The sequence below is a fragment of the Trichoplusia ni genome, chromosome 5 (genome assembly GCF_003590095.1).
Source record: "Trichoplusia ni isolate ovarian cell line Hi5 chromosome 5, tn1, whole genome shotgun sequence".
NCBI lineage: Eukaryota > Metazoa > Arthropoda > Insecta > Lepidoptera > Noctuidae > Trichoplusia > Trichoplusia ni.
The window spans coordinates 2,385,249-2,406,157 of record NC_039482.1 but is presented as its reverse complement, the minus strand read 5'-3'; the positions used below and the strand labels follow the sequence as shown (position 1 = coordinate 2,406,157).

General features: G+C 34.3%; 2 protein-coding genes across 3 annotated transcripts in view; one reads left to right on the top strand and one right to left on the bottom strand.

Annotated features, from left to right (window-relative positions):
- The window catches only part of LOC113494039 (frequenin-1), a 178,569-nt gene that overhangs the window by 24,837 nt on the left and 132,823 nt on the right, over nt 1–20,909 (bottom strand). The gene's annotated exons all lie outside the window — the stretch shown is intronic.
- Nucleotides 1,924–4,885, top strand: LOC113494038. The gene is made up of 2 exons (XM_026872162.1): nt 1,924–2,012; nt 2,104–4,885. Exons 1-2 carry the CDS (start codon nt 2,004–2,006, stop codon nt 2,770–2,772), a joined length of 678 nt encoding a protein of 225 aa, XP_026727963.1. The 5' UTR covers nt 1,924–2,003; the 3' UTR covers nt 2,773–4,885.

Below are 20,909 nucleotides of genomic sequence, written 5' to 3'. Positions count from 1 at the left end.
CTAAGTGGATCAGTAAGATAGAGAACTAACAGTTTTGTTTTAGTTTCGTTTGAAGCGTGTCGGCGAATATCGATGAGAGAGTAATCATGTTACACCACTTATATACGTACTTCGGAGTAAATTGGAGATGAAAGATGAAAGACTAGTCGTTGAAAACTGGCAAACTTTTTTTGGAGATTAAAAAAAAAACTTGTCGTTGAAAACAGCACTAAGATATTTTTATATGCGTTCAAAAAAGTACGTGTTCTATTTTCAAGTTTACGTCTAGCAGACGTCTATATTATAAACGCAAAAGTTGGTATTTAGAGATGTTTGTGACTCTTTCTCGCAAAAACTGCTGAACGAATTTAGACGAAACTTGGTACACAGACTGCTGCCGGGCCAACGGGCAGCATCTAGTAAGTGTCCACTATTAATATTAAAAGGCTTATTATATTTTTTACGATTAAATTAAGATTTTATTTTTCGGCGTCCATCTTAACTAACTTTCACCGTAAACCGTTGTCTTGGACGATTTCCTAACTTTCCTCTAAAACTTTGTCAATTTACGATATTTTAGTACTTTTTTTAACACAGTTTATTGGAAATAAAAACTGTCTTTAATTTAAAAGAGGTTTAGCTAATCGGTGGAGTTTTAAATCGTTTAAATTATGCTTGAAAGGTTTTCTAAGCCTAAATTTTTTACAACAACGAAAGTTGTAGGGATTAAATATTTTGTTGGAAATAAATAGACAATTTAATGAATTATTCTAATTAATATATAGTGGTAATTCCTTGTTTTTAGTTGGAATGCTTCATGCTGCCGCGTAGGTACAGGCAGCAACAAAAGTCGGTTAACACAATCAGATTTTCAAAAAACCATAATCATTTACAATTACTTGCTAATATTTGGTAAGAAAGTAGACCTGAAATGATTGAATGCAGTGGACGTAAAGTTTACAACTTCTAATTAATACTGGAATTAATTATTTTACAACGCCAAATCTTTCGATTCGGCAAGCAATTTAGATAAATACGAATAACTACTGACGTTACATACATAAGAAGAATCTTAATATCATGTGGATTGCATGGATATCTTTGTAATTTTTACGTAATGGGACAGATTAATATTTGTCTAAAACATCTTGAAACAGCGTGTATTAATATATTGCTCTGCTTGATATGTAAACCAGTTTATTCTATTAAAATGTCTCTTTAGTTCTATACTATAGTCAGAAATGATTATTAATGTAAATATTCAGACTGGCACGTGAAATAGTGTGGGCGTATAGGTTGTAAGTAATTACGTTGTTAAAGTTCGTGGTATTTACTGTATACACACATCAACCACATCATAAGTTTAGCATAAATTGTCGAGATTTATGGAAACCCGATATCCTTAATTTAGTTTATAATCTAATATGTTAATGAAGTCTGCCATGTTTGACAGAGATAAGTTTTGAATCGAAAAATTTCAAATTAAGTAAATATTATTTAGGTCAAAGCACAAATCGAACATTTTTAAAAGTGTCGAATTAGAAACGACCTCTACGCTTCACAACGCAGCCAAACATTTTTACCCAATTCTATTATATTAAATCGGAGAAACAATACTGAATTTTGGGATTGTTTTTCCAGTACAAATAAATCTGCCAAGTGTATCGCCGCTTGTAAGATGTCGCCAAGATCTATGCCACTATCACAACTGTCATGGTGTAAGCAAGCCGTTAATTGAAAACATAAATCGTGGTCTAACATTAAATATGGCTTCAGTACACATTACGTAACAAGGAGTTTGTTATTACGAGCCTTATGAGTGGTGACCCCTCTTAAGGCACGAAAGTGGCGTATTTAATGAAAATTAGATCAATCGTTTACCTTTCCTCGGTTTGCGGTTACGAAAACATCCGGTGTCAGCGTTTTGTTTTTTAAAAACAAACGAACAATCGCGTCCTCTACTTCTCAAGATTCAGTTTGTGTTTGACTGCGGAAAGTGATGGTTTCACTATCTAAAAATTCATATGGAGCGTGTAAGTAGCACTTTGTATACCTAATAGTCGCGCCGCGCTCGTTTCCCTATTATCTAGCTCTAGGTAAAGCACTTTTAACTTTTATTTACAGGTCACCGCATTTCTGGTTATATTTTCTACGAATTTCGCAATTCAAAGTTTTCCCATAGAGAATGGATTTTCTGTGAAATTCAACCCCATTTCTGTGAAAGAAGATCTTAAGCCGAAAAAATTTGGCGCATTATTTGCGAAAGTGCCTCAGGATTTTAGAGCTGAGAATGAGATAAGGAGGGAGGTGCTCACCAAGTCTTTCTTCCCTCAGAAGAGCGACGCCCATGCGGGGTTTTCGAATCAAGTGGCCAAGTTGTTATATCCAACTAGATATGTGTACGATACTAATAACTCGAGATCGTGGACGAACCATGTCCATTTCCTTAATCTGCCAATTTTAAGTCAGCCTTACGACGATTATAAGATACTGGTGGCCACAGCACCGCCGAACATACACGTGGGTGACAACAAGCGGACGCTAGTATATGTCATATTCCCGGAAGATTCACAATCAGCTTCTGTTAAAACTGGCTTCAGTAACGTACCTACGGTTTACTTTGTGAATGAAAGAAATAGCAAAATGGATCTCGAAAAGAAAGGGCCAGTTGACCCAATATTTATTGTTGACAATAACCGCACTGTCACAGGCCTGAAGAGTAAAGAAATAGCAAAGTTTGTGAGGTTTAGAAATAAATGGACGAATCGCTATGACTACAAGGTTGCGCGCTGAAAATGTTCTTACAGACATTTATTGAGTTTATAATTTAAAATTACTTTGAAATATGCGTTCATTTTAGCGACGTGCTCTTGTTTAGACAATGTTGTTAAATACGCCTATCAATATGTACATTGCCTTGTAATTAAATCGGATCATTTAAATATGCATTTAGTTTCATTTTTGTCAAGCATACATAGTGTATTCCGGAGTTTAAACCTCCTTCGAATGAAATTCCATGACGTGGGGTGAGTTTTTCATCGAAGAAACACACAAGTAAATTAAAAGTAGACGTCTTACAAGTTTCCCATCAGTGGATTGTCTCGACGGCTAATGATGCCCTATCAATGCGAGCTTTTCGTCTGGTTGTTTTTGCATTTCCATTTTCGAAATTCAGAATGCCGGTATTATTTTGTGTTGACAGTTGGGCTGTTGTGGCAATGATAAAGTTCATGGTGGCAAATTATTTTCGTGTACGTTTTGTTTTATCTGATCTATCTTGTGTATATGTAGGTGTTGGATTATAATTATTGGTGAGGGTAATAATTCCAGATATTTCTCCAGTTTTTTATATTCGAGTACAAGTTTAACTTCAATATGAGCACCTACTCGTTCTTCAGCCAATCTCTCGTGGAATTTGAGAACTTTGTTCTCAATATGAAAATGTGAAATAATAAAACTTGTCACTCTTGCCCATAGCTCCGATGTTCCCGTAACCATAAACTCGACTGTTCATTACCATAAAATATTTACGTTACGATCAGATCTCTCAGTTATTACATCAGCATTTTCGTCTAACTTTTACCATTACTCTTGATTTCGTTACTTGAGCCTTTCTTACGTTTATTACTTAACTTCAAATCCATGTTACAGCTCTTAATCTGCCTCTTTTGTAGAGTATCGAAAGCAAAATGTTACATGTGATGGTGAAATGGTTTGTTTGATATTTGACAACGGTGACTAAAATTGTATACCTAGCGATTGTAATCTTACTTGTATCAAGAAAGTTAAATTGTCATTCAGGTGCCAGAGTAAAGTTGGATACAATTTGAGTTAACTTGACCCAGCTGGGAGAAATACGTCAACTGCCTAAGTTTGTGACGGCAGGGTGAGGTTACACGATCGATATTACCAAGATGGCAAACTATCAACGTTTAATGGCAGGTGCCACGGCCCTTTGATGTCAGACCCTTAAACTCGTGTTATTAAAATTACAAATCATTCATTTAAGATCTAAGAATTTTCTACTTTTTTATTTCAGTAAACGTCTGTATCGAAAAGTAATCAAAGTTCCATAAAATAAATTAAGTGAAATCGACTATAAAATTAAGTTGTTCATAAGTTTCTAAATGTAGTTTAAATCCGTAAATACAAACTTTATTTTTAGTAAATCTATTAAGATGTTATAACAAATAATTGGATTAGTCTTCAAAAGGATCAGCTATCTGAACTCTTGAAGATTTGTGTGATATTCTAAGAATAATTGTTTTAAGGCTTTGTTGATTCAACTGGATGAAATTAAAACAAAACTTTGTAGAGTAAAGCCTGATTGGTCGCTGTTGGTTTGTAATGACGTCACATTTTGGTGTGACCGTGGTAAAGACAGATTCAATTGATGGCTGAAATATTGCTCGAGCTTTAGAAGAATTGTGGTGTGTAGGTACATTTTTATTTGATCACTATTATTAAGTGCCGGCATTGTGAAGACCCGCGATCATTTATATAATAGATATTATTAACTCTTGTTGTTCTTGATTGAAAAAATAGTTAAATGATTGTAGACTTTTCTACTGTAATTTAAATACAAGTGTGTTCGTTTTAACGTTTGTTGTGTTATGGTTTAAAGAAGTATTATCACAGATGACCTAGCACTTACTTTGTTAGTATTAGATTAAATAAACTGAGACTTTAGAAACAAAAAAGTAGACTTTTACAAGACGTAGACGCGTATAAATATAATGTAACTATAATTACTGATATTGTGTTTAAGTATTTTGATACTAATATGATTTGTGAAATTAAAATATGAACATTTGTAAGTAAAAGTGTGTTTCAATTTTTGGATCATTTATAACCTCTTTTAACATCTATTGAAGTCATATGGCATGGTTCGAGTCCTGGCACATACCAGTGTAGTTTTGAATGTCTGTAATAAGAAGTAAGTATCACATGCTCTTGTGGAAGATAAGAAAATGCTCCCGTCTATAACAAAGTTCCTGATTAAGATCTCTGCACAAAACATCGCAGGCAAAGTACTCCAGTGACTTTTTCAAAGTTTTATGTAATTATCCTAGGACACCACTGACTAACGTTGGAGGAAAACATCGTATAGAAACCTGGATTTTAAATATTGGAATCTGAAATCGCCAACCATCAAACTTTCTCTATACGGGGAGAGGTTTGTGTAAAGCAGTTTGACGATAATTGGGTATTGATAAGTACCTAGGATTTTACAACAACACACCAAAGATGAAAATTTGATTGTAGAGTAGGACGCTTGCTATTGTGGGAGCAAGACAGCTTACTAAACTGCACATAGTTGTCTCGCTTCCACCATAGGAAAAAATCATGGTATCTGTAACCAGTGCACATATCACGGATGTATTATAATTACCACTCACCAGCAGGGTGATGGTTTGCTGTCAAACCATTTTATACCCATGACGTTTGACATGCCATGAAAGCAAGTGAACTGACAGCTTTATTTTTTATGTTTTCTGTCCTGTCTTTGTAATATAAACGTACATTTTCGAATTTTGACAGCCCAAATGATCCTTGTCAATGCAACGCACAACGCTCAACAGGGGTTCTCAATGATAAATGTATTTTTTTTATTCTTTTTAAAATTCGGCATTATTTTCTTACCATTTTAATTTTTAAATAAATAACAAATAATTATGTCCAAAAGTATTGTACATATACCACAGTGTTTGCGACTGATGATTTAAATTAAGACCGTGTCCTATTCTAATTAACTTATGAGGGTGTGAATCCGCATTTGTGAAAACAAATTATCAACAATACGGTAATCATTAGACAGTATTTTGTATATTAAAAGTTTAAATGATGTTATACAATTGATGCTACTCCGTACAGTCCGTGCATTACGTATTGCAATAAACACGACGCAATTTTTACTTCTTAAAGATTCAAATCAAGTAGATCCTAAAACAAATGCTCCAAAAATATTAAAGGCAAACTGTAAAACGCTTGAATCACCTTATAATAATAATTGCGTCATTTATAGATCCAGCTTCCTCCAAGACTTTTCTTTATACCGGCGACGCGGCGGGCGCAAGGCGACGTGAAATCGTTTTCGTATTTGAAATTAAAATTTCGTGATAAAATGCCTTTCGTTTTACGAGTCCGACGAGTTAACAACCCGAAGGTATACACTAAAGAGTTTCTATTTCATTTCGTATGTTTGTTGTAAACCTGGTCTCAGTTTTAAAACCATTAGTAGAAACCTCTGATAATATGGTTTTGTGTGTGGTGAACGGTTTTTCTTTTACTGTTTACAGAAATCATTACTTTGTACTTTGTATACTCAAGAATCCGAGAAGACATTGCCGCGTGGCGCGATTAGAACCTAAAATCTTTGACTTAAATAGAGATAAGAATAAACTAGACTATTCATTTGTAAAAAGAACAACGAGCCGCTCTACCTTTTACGAAACAAACGTTGTGCGCTATTTTGTGTCAGCCTAATTATGCAAACCAACGACACGTTTGATTTGGTGTTTCGTCAACCGTTTGCATGAGCGGGCGATGCGATGCGAGGTCCCAAATGTATTGTCCCATTAACCTGTATTGTATCTAGAAATAGAAATGTTCGAGTTCGCTCTACCATAATATTCGGCTTAATTCAAATATTCAAAAGAATGAATAGAATAGACAAGGGCACTTACTTCATGAGTGTGGTAAATGTTTGTTTACCGAAGTATTGTCTGGACCAAGACGTCTGACGTCATAATATATTGAGTGTGTATGGTCAATTGTGCCCTCGCATTGTCTTTAAGAAGGATAATCGTTCAATTTATCGGTTATTGTGGGCTTAACCTCTATTTTCGTTACAGTCATAATGATCGTTATAAATAAATAAGTTATTTGTGATGAAATGAAATCATCTCATTCGTACAGGCACTTGCTTGCATTTTATGGAAACATCCTAGTCCTTATTTTTGCCATCACGCCAGAGTCGCTGTGTGTGAAGTGAACGGGTTTGATTCCCTGACAAGCATTTCTGGGATCCATATGCTTGCTTTGTGGGTTGTGAATGTGACTGGATTTTTTTGGGAAAGCACACATTTAAGATGCAAATACTCCACAGGACTATTACGGTTTTTTTTATAACAAGAAGGTTTTTAGTCCTTTAAACGTTGCAATAATGTCTCTAGGTGCACGTTTCCAAATGTCATTCCTATTGAAAAGAACTGGCAAGAAATTACGAGTTAGTACCATGACGCTGTGTAGGGCATAGAATCGTAGGTTCCTGACAGCCCTTCACGTTCATGCTTTGGTTAACCCGTTCTCGGACATCAAAGAGCTTTTGAGGTGCGTTGGCTGGTTTGAAATTAGTCGTACAATATCGCCGTTTCTGTCGCTTACACCGTGAATGCATACTTTGAACTGGCTCTGACAATCTTTTATCTCTTTTCCAAAGCGGCCTAGTTATTTAGAGCCAGATTTTTATGAAGAGATGTTTTGCTTTGACTTCTAGTTTTGTTCATTGCAATTATACTACGTGCAGTGCCGCTTAAAGTTTATGACTTTGGTTAATAATGAGTGTTTTCCCTTCCCTATATATTAATTTTAATTTTAAAGCGTTTAATAAAACGTAATCCTCGAAGGCCAAGCATCGTTAGTTACACCTCAAAAACGTTTTCGTTTGTAAATAGAATTAATCACTCTACGTGTCCAGTCTGACCGCTGGGGGATTCAGAACTGGCGGGAAACTGATAAGCGAACTCTTTTGATCCAGGTGGTTGATGTAATTCCGATTGATTAAGCCTTCCCCGGCCAGTTGATCAAATGAGCATAAACGGACGGTTAACTCTGACTCATAGAGCCGCGATATTCTAAATCGCAATGCCGTAAAGGTCGTCTTTTTTGACATTTTGACTTGTGAAGTTATCTATAAATAGCTATTATGAGCTTTGTGACGAATATAGTGTGGGGCCTGCAGCCTATTGCTAAGAACCGCTAACGCTGACAAATCGATTTTATTTTCCAAATTATATCACGTTACTTTCATACTTTTGAAGTTATGCGATGAGACATTTTTTCGGCCCTTAATAAAAATCACCATATTCTAACGGTTAACCAAAGAGAATTTTAAAAAGTATAAATTGAATATGGACCAAGTTTGAAAAAGTCCCAAGTACGTCCACGACTTACAAATGACGAATCCCAGATGTCGATACGAAAAAGTGACAAAATTACTTCCCGAATCATTCAATTTGAGTTGATCGAATTTTTTCCTTATTTGTCATTTTTATATTATCAACGAAGAAAAATTTGAGCCGTAAAATACTTTCAGCAGTAAATTTGAGAACCGATGGGCATTCGCTACTTTTGAACATTCAGATTAAATTATTTTCGTGGAACATTCATTCGCCCTGTGGGCCTTGTTTAAAATTTGTTTTACAACTCATACATTTTGTACGTTCAATTTAAATAAGAGTAGCGTCTTTATTCATCTGTAAATATCGTCGCTCGATTGTTGACTTTAATTCACTTGTGTTAAGCAAACGTTTAAAAATAATGGTCTTTCGTCATGAGTAGGTAGTAAACATAACCAAGCAAACTTTTTCAAATTTATAATAGCAACATACATCTGACAGACACGATTTTTAATATTGAAATAGCTGAGTCCCGTAAGACCAGAAACATAAATGAGTTCAACGGCAAAACTTTTCGTGTCCCGTTTTATACAGAGGCAAAAATACTTTTAGCTTTTGTTGTTGGTATTGAAATAGGTTACTGTCATAAATATTCCACTTGATTGATCTCGAATGCTTTCAATAACTCCATATATATTATTGTTGTGTATTTAGTTTCAAAGTATCACACAAGTTTGAGAAAGTAGTTACTGGGTGAGACCCCTGCCGGTATTGTCATGTTAAGAAAAGGTTGATTGATATTGTGCTCAGTAAATATTGTCAGGCGCAATAAGAATGAACAGATTGGCATCTATCTATCATTTCACTGACAATGTTCTGCCTGGGGCTTTATTTATTAAGCTTAAAAAAAACGGATAAAGAATTAAATTAGGTAAATTCGTTCTATTTATGAAATTTAGTGTTTGAAATTATTTCCTAGTAAAAAAATAGTAGAATGATTAATGAATAAGACAATTAAAATTCATTGCCCTCGAACTACAATAAAATTAATTAAGCTTCATAGTAGTATTTGTAGATGATAAATCATTCAATTAATATGCATAAATCAATGAGCTCGATAATTAAATTTATGTATCTTCGATAAAAGCGCGCATCAGATGTAAATAATGTGATTTATCGAAGTATTGTTCAGAACTGATCGCTTTTTACACATTTTAAAATTTATTTTTATTCAGTAGATATTTCAGTCAGGCTCTGTGATACAGTCAGGCATCCACAACTATTACTTTTAGACTTAGTGGTAGACAGGTCTCAATAAACAGTTAAGTGATTATTATTATTTACAATCCAATGCTCACTGATTCATTCTCCGTCATCAACTGTTCCGTCTAATCAGAATAAACTTTAAAATTATATGGCTTTGTAAGCAAACTTAGTGCAAAATAAACTCACAGTTTAAACGATTTAAAAAGCAAGGTAAAATACGTTCGAATAGATTACTTTTCTCTACGTATTCTATCACAAAAACTCGTTTTCCAAAGGATTCCAAACCAATAGACACCTCAGTCTCAAGCAGATTTGAAAGCAAGGGGATGAGGAGACATTTTGGAATTCATTTCCATGAAAATACGTAAGGTTAATGGAGTAGAAGCGTTTAAGCCCTTTCTCCATGATTGTGTTTAATCCAAATAAATGGAAACTGAGAAGTTTTTACGGTCCTGTGTTACTGAAAGGGGATCACTTTATATTTATATACTTAGGTTACATAATCGTTGTAAGTTTTGTATGATGGTAAAGTACTTTAACAAAACTACTGGGTGTTTTGAATAAGGCAGGCGGAAAAATACGATTTCAATGTGTAGAATTATACCTAGTAGAAAAAAAGTACCGTCATTTGGAAGATGAATCCAAAGCGATCAAATAAGGCGGTGCGATAGACGGTTTTTATAATATAGAGTTTCGTTCCTATTATCATTTTTGATCAATTAAGTAGAATACGTTCTGTTATTGTTTGGTATGATTTTTGGAAGAAGACATATATTTGTAGAGTTCCGTACCCAATGGGAGAAACTTATACTGACACAGTGAAAATACGAGTGAACATCGAGATTAAGTAATAAATTGTGTGTTTTTCTTAAGCCTATTTTATGGAACCATCAGTCTTGCGAAATGCTTAGGGATGTGTTAAATTTAATGCAATGCCCATTCACTCATCGGCAAAGTACATGGCGGAATAGGGGCCCTGATATGTAGCGCACTCTGCATTGACGACCGGACTCCAGTTGCAACTTATAGCTCTTAGCTCTGAGTGTGATAAATGAGTCCACGTAATGGCTGCACGGTACCAGTTAGTTCATTTTTGACGCTCAGATAACTTCTTAATTGATTGATGAACATCTTTAATAACTATGGACGGTGTAGTGTTCAAAGTTTGCGTAAAGTTTAGGTAGCCAGTCAATAAAATATTATTCTTATTGTATAAGCGAGATTTCAAATATGTATTTTGCCGTTTGTATAGATAATGGAACGAAACCATTCGTCTGCGACTTCGACTCACGCTTGGCCGGCTTTCGTTCACTTCCTATAAAACATAACCCATTTAATATACGTCCCTACATCAAATATTTACGTGTGTTTGTCTATATGTTATGATTAATGTGTATTATACAAATAGAGTAACAACGAAGGCATTATTTTGTGCAGAAGTCATTTGATTTGTTCTGACAGACACGTCACAGATAACACAGCTGATTGATGAATTCTAAACGAAGGGAGAGGGATGTACATTGAGGTAAATATTTAACATGAACACCTTAACTTTTTATTAGGTATTTAACATACAAGAACACAGCCATAGCGATAGTAGGCCTATTGCAATAGCGCTCGTAGTCGAAACCATCGCCTAATTATTGGAACCGTCTCCTAAATTAATCCATCTAAAATCGTTAACCAAATAGTAAGCTTAGTTTAGCTTAGATTTAATATATTCATAAAACTTGTGAAGCGTCAAACGAAAGTAATAAAATATGAACGAATGAAGACAACAAAATTTTCATAGCGTGTTTTAATGTGGAAAACTTTTTATTGGTCGGCATTTAGAAGAAACTAAAACTAGTTTTTACTGCTTTTTAGAATGTATACAATTAAAATATTTTGTAGGGTTATCGAACTTAACTTAAAGTCGATTACTCTCTTGCTATGACGTAATCTTGAGTACAAAGCACTTGTACCTTCATTCCCAATAGCTATTTAAGAAGAAACTAAGTCAGTATTAAATCAACCGATATATAATTTAAATGGGTAGCTATTCAAAGGTCAGTTCGTCTGTTAATGGGTCTTTATCATTTAAAAGAGTTTGTATAGGTATGTTTACTTCAAGTAAATCATATCGAACTCCTTTCAGCGCCGCAGTCTCGGCAACTGTTATGTAACAGTGTTTGCCGTAAAGACCGAGCGTGCACGGGTAACAAAATAGTTGTACGATAGTCTTGCAACTATCCTTCAACTAAAACGAAAGTTGTCAGCTTCCGGGCGTTGGGATGATTCTCGAGGCATTGCCGACCAATTAATATCGCATTTGAATAAATTGATAACGAGTAGAAAAATCATTATAAAAATAAGTCTAGGTACTGTTCGTGTGAATGTACGTCACCAGACTCCTACCAAACAGAAAGAAGAACTGAAATTCGCTGAAACCACTAGCTGCCCTTGCTGGACCGACTTTTTTTGTATGGTTTGCATAATTACGAATTGCGAGGAAATTTTGCGAAGTGAGACTGATCTTTTTTTAAAATTTATGTTGACGTTAGTTCTCGAAAAAGAATTAAGTTCTCTACCGGCCTACCGGTTAGAAGACTGTTGTTCAACTGAATTGAACAACAGTCTTCTAACACTTTGTTGTGAGTGAGCGCTCTCTCTAAATCAAACGGCAAAAATAGAACTCGGGGTAAAAACCTTTTAAACTTATATCACAGATCAGGGACTCGCAGTGTCTCGACCTCTACAGTTTCTTTAAATATACCATACATTATAGAGAATGGGGACACTGACTGGCTATGAGTATATTTAGTTAAACTATTTAGCTCATCACGTCAATTAGATAACTTATAAAATATTGGACGCTAAAATTATTATTTTGCCAATATAGGTATCAGAAAACTGCTTAATAGCTAAAGAGTAATTAAAACGTCACAAATAATGTTTGGAATTGTGAGGAAGTAACTGCTTTTTAAATTTATCACCGTTTTATCACCTAACTTAAATGTAGGCAACATAGGTACTTAAAATTTAGCAAAAGAAAAATGTAGTATTCTAATTTTTATTAGAGTAGATTCCTAAAATTTGAAAGCACTTTTAGAGAAAGAACAGTTAATCTATAGCATTTCTATTCTTTAACAAAAGAACATAGAACATGCTGCTCTCGTTACGTAGTTACTGAGTAAACTCTTTGAATGGAAATTGTGCTAGTATTGAACCGGCATCCATTGTGTGAAGGCACTCAGAATATTTTATCTGTGCATTAAGCCTTACTAGTTCAAGAAAGAGTTGGCGCTAGGTGACTATTGGGTATTGGAGATGTGCGTTTAAAACGTTAAAAACATATGCAATTCGTGTTTGCTCCACTCGTTGCTATAACAATTTACGAAGGCGTTTAAACAGGGCTTTGAAGCTCGAATTTCTCATAATTTAATTAACGTTTTATATGAAACAACTTTGTCGGTTACAAAATGCAGACGTTAATATACTAAAGACACTCCTTCATATTTTGCCTGTCTCCCGCAGCGAACAGACTATAATGAAGGTTTATGACAAGTTCTTAAGAAACAACTATTAATCATCTACTTAACAGTGAGTAGGAAACAGTGAGAGAGAAATATGGAGTCGAAACTAGTTCAATATTTATTTCTTCGTTGACCGAATTTAAGTTGGTAAACAAATAATATAAGTTATGTTAAGGTTCCTCTTTACAAATGTTAGTTGTTTCAACAAGATATTTTCAATAAAAGAAAGTCATTTCCGATGATGTATTATTCGATGCAACGGTAATAAAATTATAGACCTCAGCTAATAAGGTTCGACGTAGTTCAAAGGTGTAAATTGTGACACGAAGCGAAATACCAATGTTTGCTATAGGTAATAAGTTCTGTTTGTAAATTGCCAACGACGCTTTGTATTGAATGAAATTATAGGACTGTAGACTAGCACCTTCTTTGTTTTCTCCTTAACAAATTTATAGAACGCGAAGCTTATTAAGCTTGCTCAGATGTAAATGTACATTTTGCAGAATAACAGCACCAGGGACAAAGTCTTCCCTATAGTGAGGCAATCTGTTAAAATTGATTTAGATTAAAAAAATACGTACGTTATACTTATGAAAAATACTGTTCCAAACTTGATGAACTTTATGGGAGCAAATGAGGCTATTCACCTTAAATAAAAAGTAGAATCAACAAAATCGGTTCATCCAGTTCAAAGTTCTAACAAACATAAGGAAGTATCGACGAATTGAGAACATCCTCCTTTTGAAGTCGGTTGAAAAATAATCTAAAGGAGAATTAAAATGATGTAGGTATGTTCCAAATGTTTGGGACGAATTCTAATTACTTGGAAAGCAGCAAATCGTCTCGCTGCTTACCCCTTTAGCCTGCTTTGACAGCTATCGGAGCGACCCGTATGGGCCGCCGTACCTACAAGTGCACTGAACCCGTAATACAATGAACGCGATCATAACAGATCGGGTCTTATGCGGACCAATCCGCATCGCTTTAAAACAATGTTCTAGCGAACCACGTATGCCTCCGTTTCAGGAGTCCGTGCGTCCGTGCGGTCAGCCCGTCCATCTCGCACGGGTTTTCCGGGCTACTGTGAAACCAGCCTTACAAACCCGACGTAAAACCCCTCATTTGTATCAACACCCTATCTGTTAACCCGAGACTGCAGAAGAAAAGTTAAAATACCGAAAGAAAAGGATATGAAGAGTTAAACATGTTTAATCATGAGGATTTACGCAAGTAGGTACTTTCAGTTTCTGCCAGTAAAGACTTTGATGCGGTTTTTATGGATATAATCATTGTGGACTTATATAATACCTGAGAACCCCATGACGTAATTCAAAACTTTCGAAAATCGCAGTCTAAAGTTTTGTAAATTCAGTTCTAAAATAAATTGTATTCTTCCTGTTCCGAATCAACTTGATAAATATAAACAAAGTTGAAAACCAACTGTCCAGGACCTGTTACTGTCTCCATACAGTTTTGTTCGAAGACGGAAACTTTCAAGTAGTTTATAAATATACGGGTACGGTCAGAAAGAGAAGTTCCTAACACGATCAAATTTTATAACAATAGTTACACATATGCTTGACATATAGAGTACACAAAGCAAGTCATCTAAGCAGCAGTATTTTTGTTGTGTTAAATGAATAGTTTACAGGCGTTAAATAATAATAAAAACACTGTAACAATCAGCCCATTCAGGCATACAATAATTAAATTCCAGTCAGGCAGTTAGAGAATTAACTAATAATTACAAATACCTAAAGTTTATCATTTAAAAGTCCTTTCTAAATCTAATTGTTTACTTATTTCTGTTGCTAACTGTACGTTCATTTCCAGACACTTGATTGCATTTATATTTGTTCAATTTGCCCACAGCTCATGTATAACTTCTGATAGCTAGTCTTGTCCCTCTAACTTCTATACGCAAACTAATAACTGGCTGGAAACACGTGTATTACAGAATCTGTTTTAGTTGAAGTAGTTGAATTCATACGTAATATTTGCATACATTTATGAAATTATTAGCAGTTGCTGAAGGTTATAGCTGCAAAAACATAACCCTTGTTTATCAAAGTCGGATAAAAGTTTATTCTAAGCTGTCATCTACCTATAGACCAATATTTATTGGATTAATTTCAAGTAGTTTCGAGTCCTAATTTTGCGTACTTCCGTACAAACTAAATAGTCACTTTCGGTATCGCTTATGTGCAAAGAACTAAAAAATTTTCTTTAAAAATGTCACCTAGCCGAAATTTGTAGCCAACAATTTATTATTTGCCGAAATATAACATAGGCTTCTTAAAAAAAATATACAATTATTTGAAACAGGACTAGACTGGACATTTTTTTTCTAGAGGTTAGCAAAAAAGTAAATCTATCTTAAAGAAACATCTTTAGAAGCGTGCTATAAAGCGTACAGATGGGTTACAGAATTTAAAAATTTAATAACGTATCGAATGGCATTTCAATGAGGCAGCTTAGGTGAGCAGGTAGCTTAATATGAGGAGATAGGAACCAGGTCACCCGCCACCGGGTTCGTCATTTTACATTTTACGAGCAATGTGTGAAGTTGGCTGAGTAATAAAATACTCACTGAACTACCATAAACGTTAGATCGTTAATTAGATACGTTCTTAATATTGTCACATCAATAATTACTATGTCGACGACCTCTCAATGGGATCAATTAGGTTTGGTAATAATCTAAGTGACGTATCGTAAAACACTGGACATGCGAAAGAAGTTGTTTAAAAAAGAAAAAAAATGTTACAATGTTACTCTTATCAAGCGTGTTGCAAGCGCGCGAAATAGCTACTTACTTCAAGTGCGGGTGCTAACTTTTTATTGCAAATCCCCGCTTAATAAATTCGTAGTAATATTAGATACGTTTTTACATCGACCAAGGGTCAAAGCAAAACCTTTTTTCTGAATCTGTCAAAAGGCTGCATCATACGAACTGTGATGGTTACTTATTAATTATCATTAATGGTGTATTTCCTTTACTGCTGTAAACAAAATTAACGTAAATACAAAGCTAAGGTTAGATAACGTGATTCCGATCATAATGTTTGAAACGTATAAATTTTCATCACCCAACCGATTTGTTTTTCTTAATCATGTTTGTATGCAACCAGCAATCCAGTTTTGCGAATCTGCTTACACTTGAAAGGTTGTATATGATTTTTGACCTATTAAAAACGACGCATTGACATTAAAGACTATTGTTCAATGATCGTCATCTGACTACGACTTTCAATGTATTTATTTTCCATTTACAAAACAACAATATACTCAACCGATTATTTCTTTATTTTCAAGATAAAATATAAATGTTGTCCAAAATCGAAATAGGTTTGAGCGGCAACTGTCACGATACGGTACATATGGTTGGCCGGTCCCTAGTCGCGTGGAATGAGGACACAGCTTAAGGGTCCCGAGCATGTAAGGAACTAGTCGTGCGTTTTATAATGAGTACGAGAATAGCAAATAAAAAGGACCCTGGAATTAGGGCGGGATATATTGAAGAGTATTTGTGATACCTAATTGTGAAGAGATGGATTTAGTATTAAAAAAAATGTAGAGTTTGGGGAGTGTTGAGTTTATTTTTATTTAGTTCATGTAAACACTGTAAATGGTTGCTGGTTTTTAATTTAGACACCAACTTTAGGTAATCCCTCTTATGTAGACTGGGCGCATTAGCTTTAATACTAGTAAGTACATATTCGATCAATCATCATTTTTATCAAAAGCATTACTATTGCAAGGCGTAACAGTTTACGTAAAAACTCGCCACCCTTTAGACACTTTCCCACATTTGCCAAAGTGGGCCAGCCTTTTGTCATGTTACCGGCACAATTCCTAACCTCGGGCGGCTACTGAATATTTTCTAGCGAAAAAAGTAAAAAGCGATTCGCCTGCAGCTCTGCTCGTCGCCACTGTGTATTTTTTCATTGATTATATAAATATTTCATGAAAACCCCTCTCCAGGCATCTACATTTATCAGCCGGCTTGAGCGCTGAGGCTGTATATACGAGTAAACTGATTAAGGCGAGGCTCATACATAACGCATCATCTCACTGACTGCTCCAAGCTTCTTGTTCACACCTCGACAATTGTACTAAACGCGTCATGGAATGTATTCCGCAAACGTTCTAAGGTCAAATAACATAATATTTGGAAACATTAAAAATGCGGCCAATACGTACCTAAATGGTACCCATCTAAATAAACATACACTCATAAATATTCAGAATAACGCAATAATGAGTTTTTATTGGGTCGTATAAGTTTGTGAAGTACACACGATACATTGAAAGAGCAGAAGAGCGCATGAGCATAATTATCAAGTTACGTAGCCTCATGTCAGGGTCAACTATTTTGTTATTATAATTAAAAATATAAAAACAGGTTGTCTAACATATTTATCGAGTTTTCTTAATTGTTGCCGAAACTATTGCGCAAAGAAGAAGAGCAGAATAATGTGAAAAAATGTTCTAATGTATCTATTAAAATAACAATGCATGTTCGAAACTGTACATGTACTTACTATATTGCTTTGTTTGATTTCGCAGGCGTGTAATAGAAATTATAACACAATCCTTAAAAAAAGGTAAACACTTTTATATACCACGTCGCGGTCGTCAAGAGGAAAAAAACAAAAGAAAATATAGTTCGTAAGTAAAGTAGTCTGAAGATGTCTGGCGAAGCGACCAGTAAATTGATTGCAACTATAGATAAGCTTTTACGTATTACTTTCACTGGACATGTCTTATTTTTAGGGTTGTGTAGCCAAAGATTAAAATCGGAACGTTTTAAAATTCCATAATCAAATGGTAAAAATAAAAGCTTCATTATCTGACCGTTTACCTGGTAGAACTAGGCTTATTTCATATCATGAAACGTGATAGACAAACAGTTAAAATTTACGCAGATGATCCAATTTAAATTAAAAACAAAATTGACGTAAAGTTCTGGTTTCAAATTAATTGGTCGACAATTGTTTTGCTAAAATGTTTGAACTTCTCATGTGTACGAAACCCGAATCAAAGTCGCATATTCGCTCCTATCCATATTTTTTGCTTCACAAAATGTATAACCGGACAAAACGTTAGGTTCTAAGACATATTTCAAAGTGACGTACAATTTGTACCGTGTTATCGATTCGGTTTATCGTTAACATCGACATTAACGTATTACTTAAGGTGTTCGCCTCACGACATTGATCAATTGGTAATTTAAAATAATTTGAGAACGATAGATCTCCATTAAGTAATATGATTTTGGAAACAACTCGAAGGCAAAGCAATTAGATGGTTCGGTTAATTATTGAGTTTCAGAATCTTTTATGATGCATCGTTCAAGTTACGAGTAATGTTTGATGTTAAGATACCTCTGTCTTTAGTACATTGACTCTGGCTTTTTAAACGTGCCTCCTAAAAGAATGAACAGATTTTGATGCAACCTTATTTTTAATTTATGGTCATTTATAAAATGGTACGAGAAAAACTTTGGTGGTTGTTTAAGACGAGAATCAGGTTCTTTTTTATAGAGTCGTTACATTTTTATCTAGATGCAGATCAGACTGTAGTTCCTAAGCTACTTCGTCATGCAGGTAAAATAGGTTTTAATACATATTATTAAAAGTGCCTAGATAGACACAACCGGGTATTAATAAAAATATTTTAATATATCATAGCGTTCTTCAGCTGTGACCTAATTAGTTTCATAGATTCTAATAACTACTCTGGTGCCCAAAAATCTTGGATTCACTTTACTAAAAACTTAATCTATCTTCCTGTTGTAATCATACAACAATTTTGTATTTAAAAAATCCGTATAAAACCTTCTACAAACGCGAGTTCAATTTAACGAGAGTTAAATTCCTTTAAAATGTATTTAAAAGTTCAGAATATGAATAAAATTGGTTCGTATTATAGTCAATATTTCATTTTATTTAATTAAGCAAATTAACCTTATATAATTAAATCGAATAAAGTTACATCATTAATGAAACAATATACCAACAATTATGAATCACTCATTATAAAACGCGTGACTTCAACTATACATTCTAAAAATCATACAAATTAACATTTTTTCGTTTTATAATCAGTTTAGTTGTAGAACTTAATTCATGTTAATATATTGTCTCAAAGGAATTAGAATTAAAAAGTTGAGGATAATGGACTGCGAAGGTTAAAATAATGACGTAATTTAATTTTCTTTTTTAAGAAGGCCAATTTCGTAAAGAAAAAATACAAAACGTGCTAATTGTAAACAATGTAATAGAGGCTCACTCTTGCAAGACAGAAAACGAAAATATAATGTTCTTTTAAAGCGAGAAGGCACTACTTTGTATAGAACAGCATCTCTTTCACAACTTCCACAGTAGGTGCTCTTAGAGATGGGGTAGGCCTTTGGGTCAACTCTAAGATGCATCGCATGCCGCTCTAAGTTACGCAACAAAACGTTTACATTATTAAAGCAATTTTGTAGCAAACAAATATTAACATAACAAGTGCTCTTCATTAACATAATATGGAATCTTATTCAGTGGATTTTAATATGAGTTCTCAAATGAAATTAGACCGCTGTCCGTTCCAATCGAAAATAGATTTAAAAAGCAATTTAATTTGCGTATTGTTAGTGAAACGTTACTGAAGTCAGTTTTATTGGTTCTATTCTTCATTTAAGACTAATCTTAAATTCATTATGTAAGGATAAGGCTCATATTTCTAGGAGAAGGTGGAAAGGTTGTCAATATCCATGATTTTAATTGCAGATTAAACAAAATTTATAAAACGATTTTTTAAACCTTAACCGTGTGATTATTTACTTTTGTGTTCATATATTTTATTGCTCGCTCTAAGTTTAAGTTGTCTAATCGATAGTCCATATTTCGATGTATACGAAGCCTTTGTCATCCCACTAATGAATATACGCCTCTTTCTACAAATTATTCATCAAATTTCAGTTTTTAATTCGTGAAATCATCTTAATTGGCACTAGAATTTGCAAAAGATACTTCAGTCTGTTTTAATGTCATTATTCGATATATCGATACGCCTAATTAACTAAATTTTTAATGAGATGAAGTGAACGGGAGGTCACATTTACATCACAAGAGGGAAGGGTATTTGTGATGTTACGAAAACAGGATGCATTTGTTCACTTTTACTTTGTTTCTTAAAACATATTTGAATTTGAATCAGAAATAAGTAAAATCGTATATTAATGGTGCGTAATGAAGTTTATTATGTAAATCCATGCAAATATATTTATGTATATTGTTCTCTTTATGTTAAGTTTAGTTTGAAAAAATTCGCCGTCGTTTAGTTAAACAGTGTTTAGAAATTCAAATGACGGCTGCGTATATTGCGTGCTGCTCACGAAATTTATTTAATTTTGCACTTGATTTGAGTGTACACCGCTTTTGTTCAATGATATTTAATGAAGGTGTTAAGGGCCATTCTGATGGTATTATAATAAAGGGAGGTAAAAGGTTCTTGAATTTAAACCGAAAATAAATTAATTTTAAGTTAGGGTCCTGTGTCTCCTGGCAACTCCTTTTAAGGGTTTCCTACCCAATGGGTAAAAACGGAGTCCTATTGAGGGCCAGTTTTTCAGTCCGTCCGCAAATGATGTTGAAAATTTTATAATACTTCTGTTGCATCACAAAAAATAACAAAAATAAAGATCAAGGCTAAGCAGATTGTTACGGTCATAAATTTGTTGGTGGGTGACAACAAACTTTAAGGGTGGGTGTACTGGCCACCTACCAATTTATTTAACACTCACCCGTTTTATTCACCTTTACCTTACTTGTACGGGATTCTCAATTTTACGAGTCCGGCTTACAATTGACTGGTTTTTCATTAAAGCCAAAATGTTGCGAAACATTGTCAAACAATATTGCATACTTACGTTGTAAGATTACAGCAGTACTCGATCTAAGTGATAAAATGCTTGGAACGTGAAAGAACAAATCACGTGGAATCCAACTCGTTTATAAATTGAAGCTGTAGTACCTAA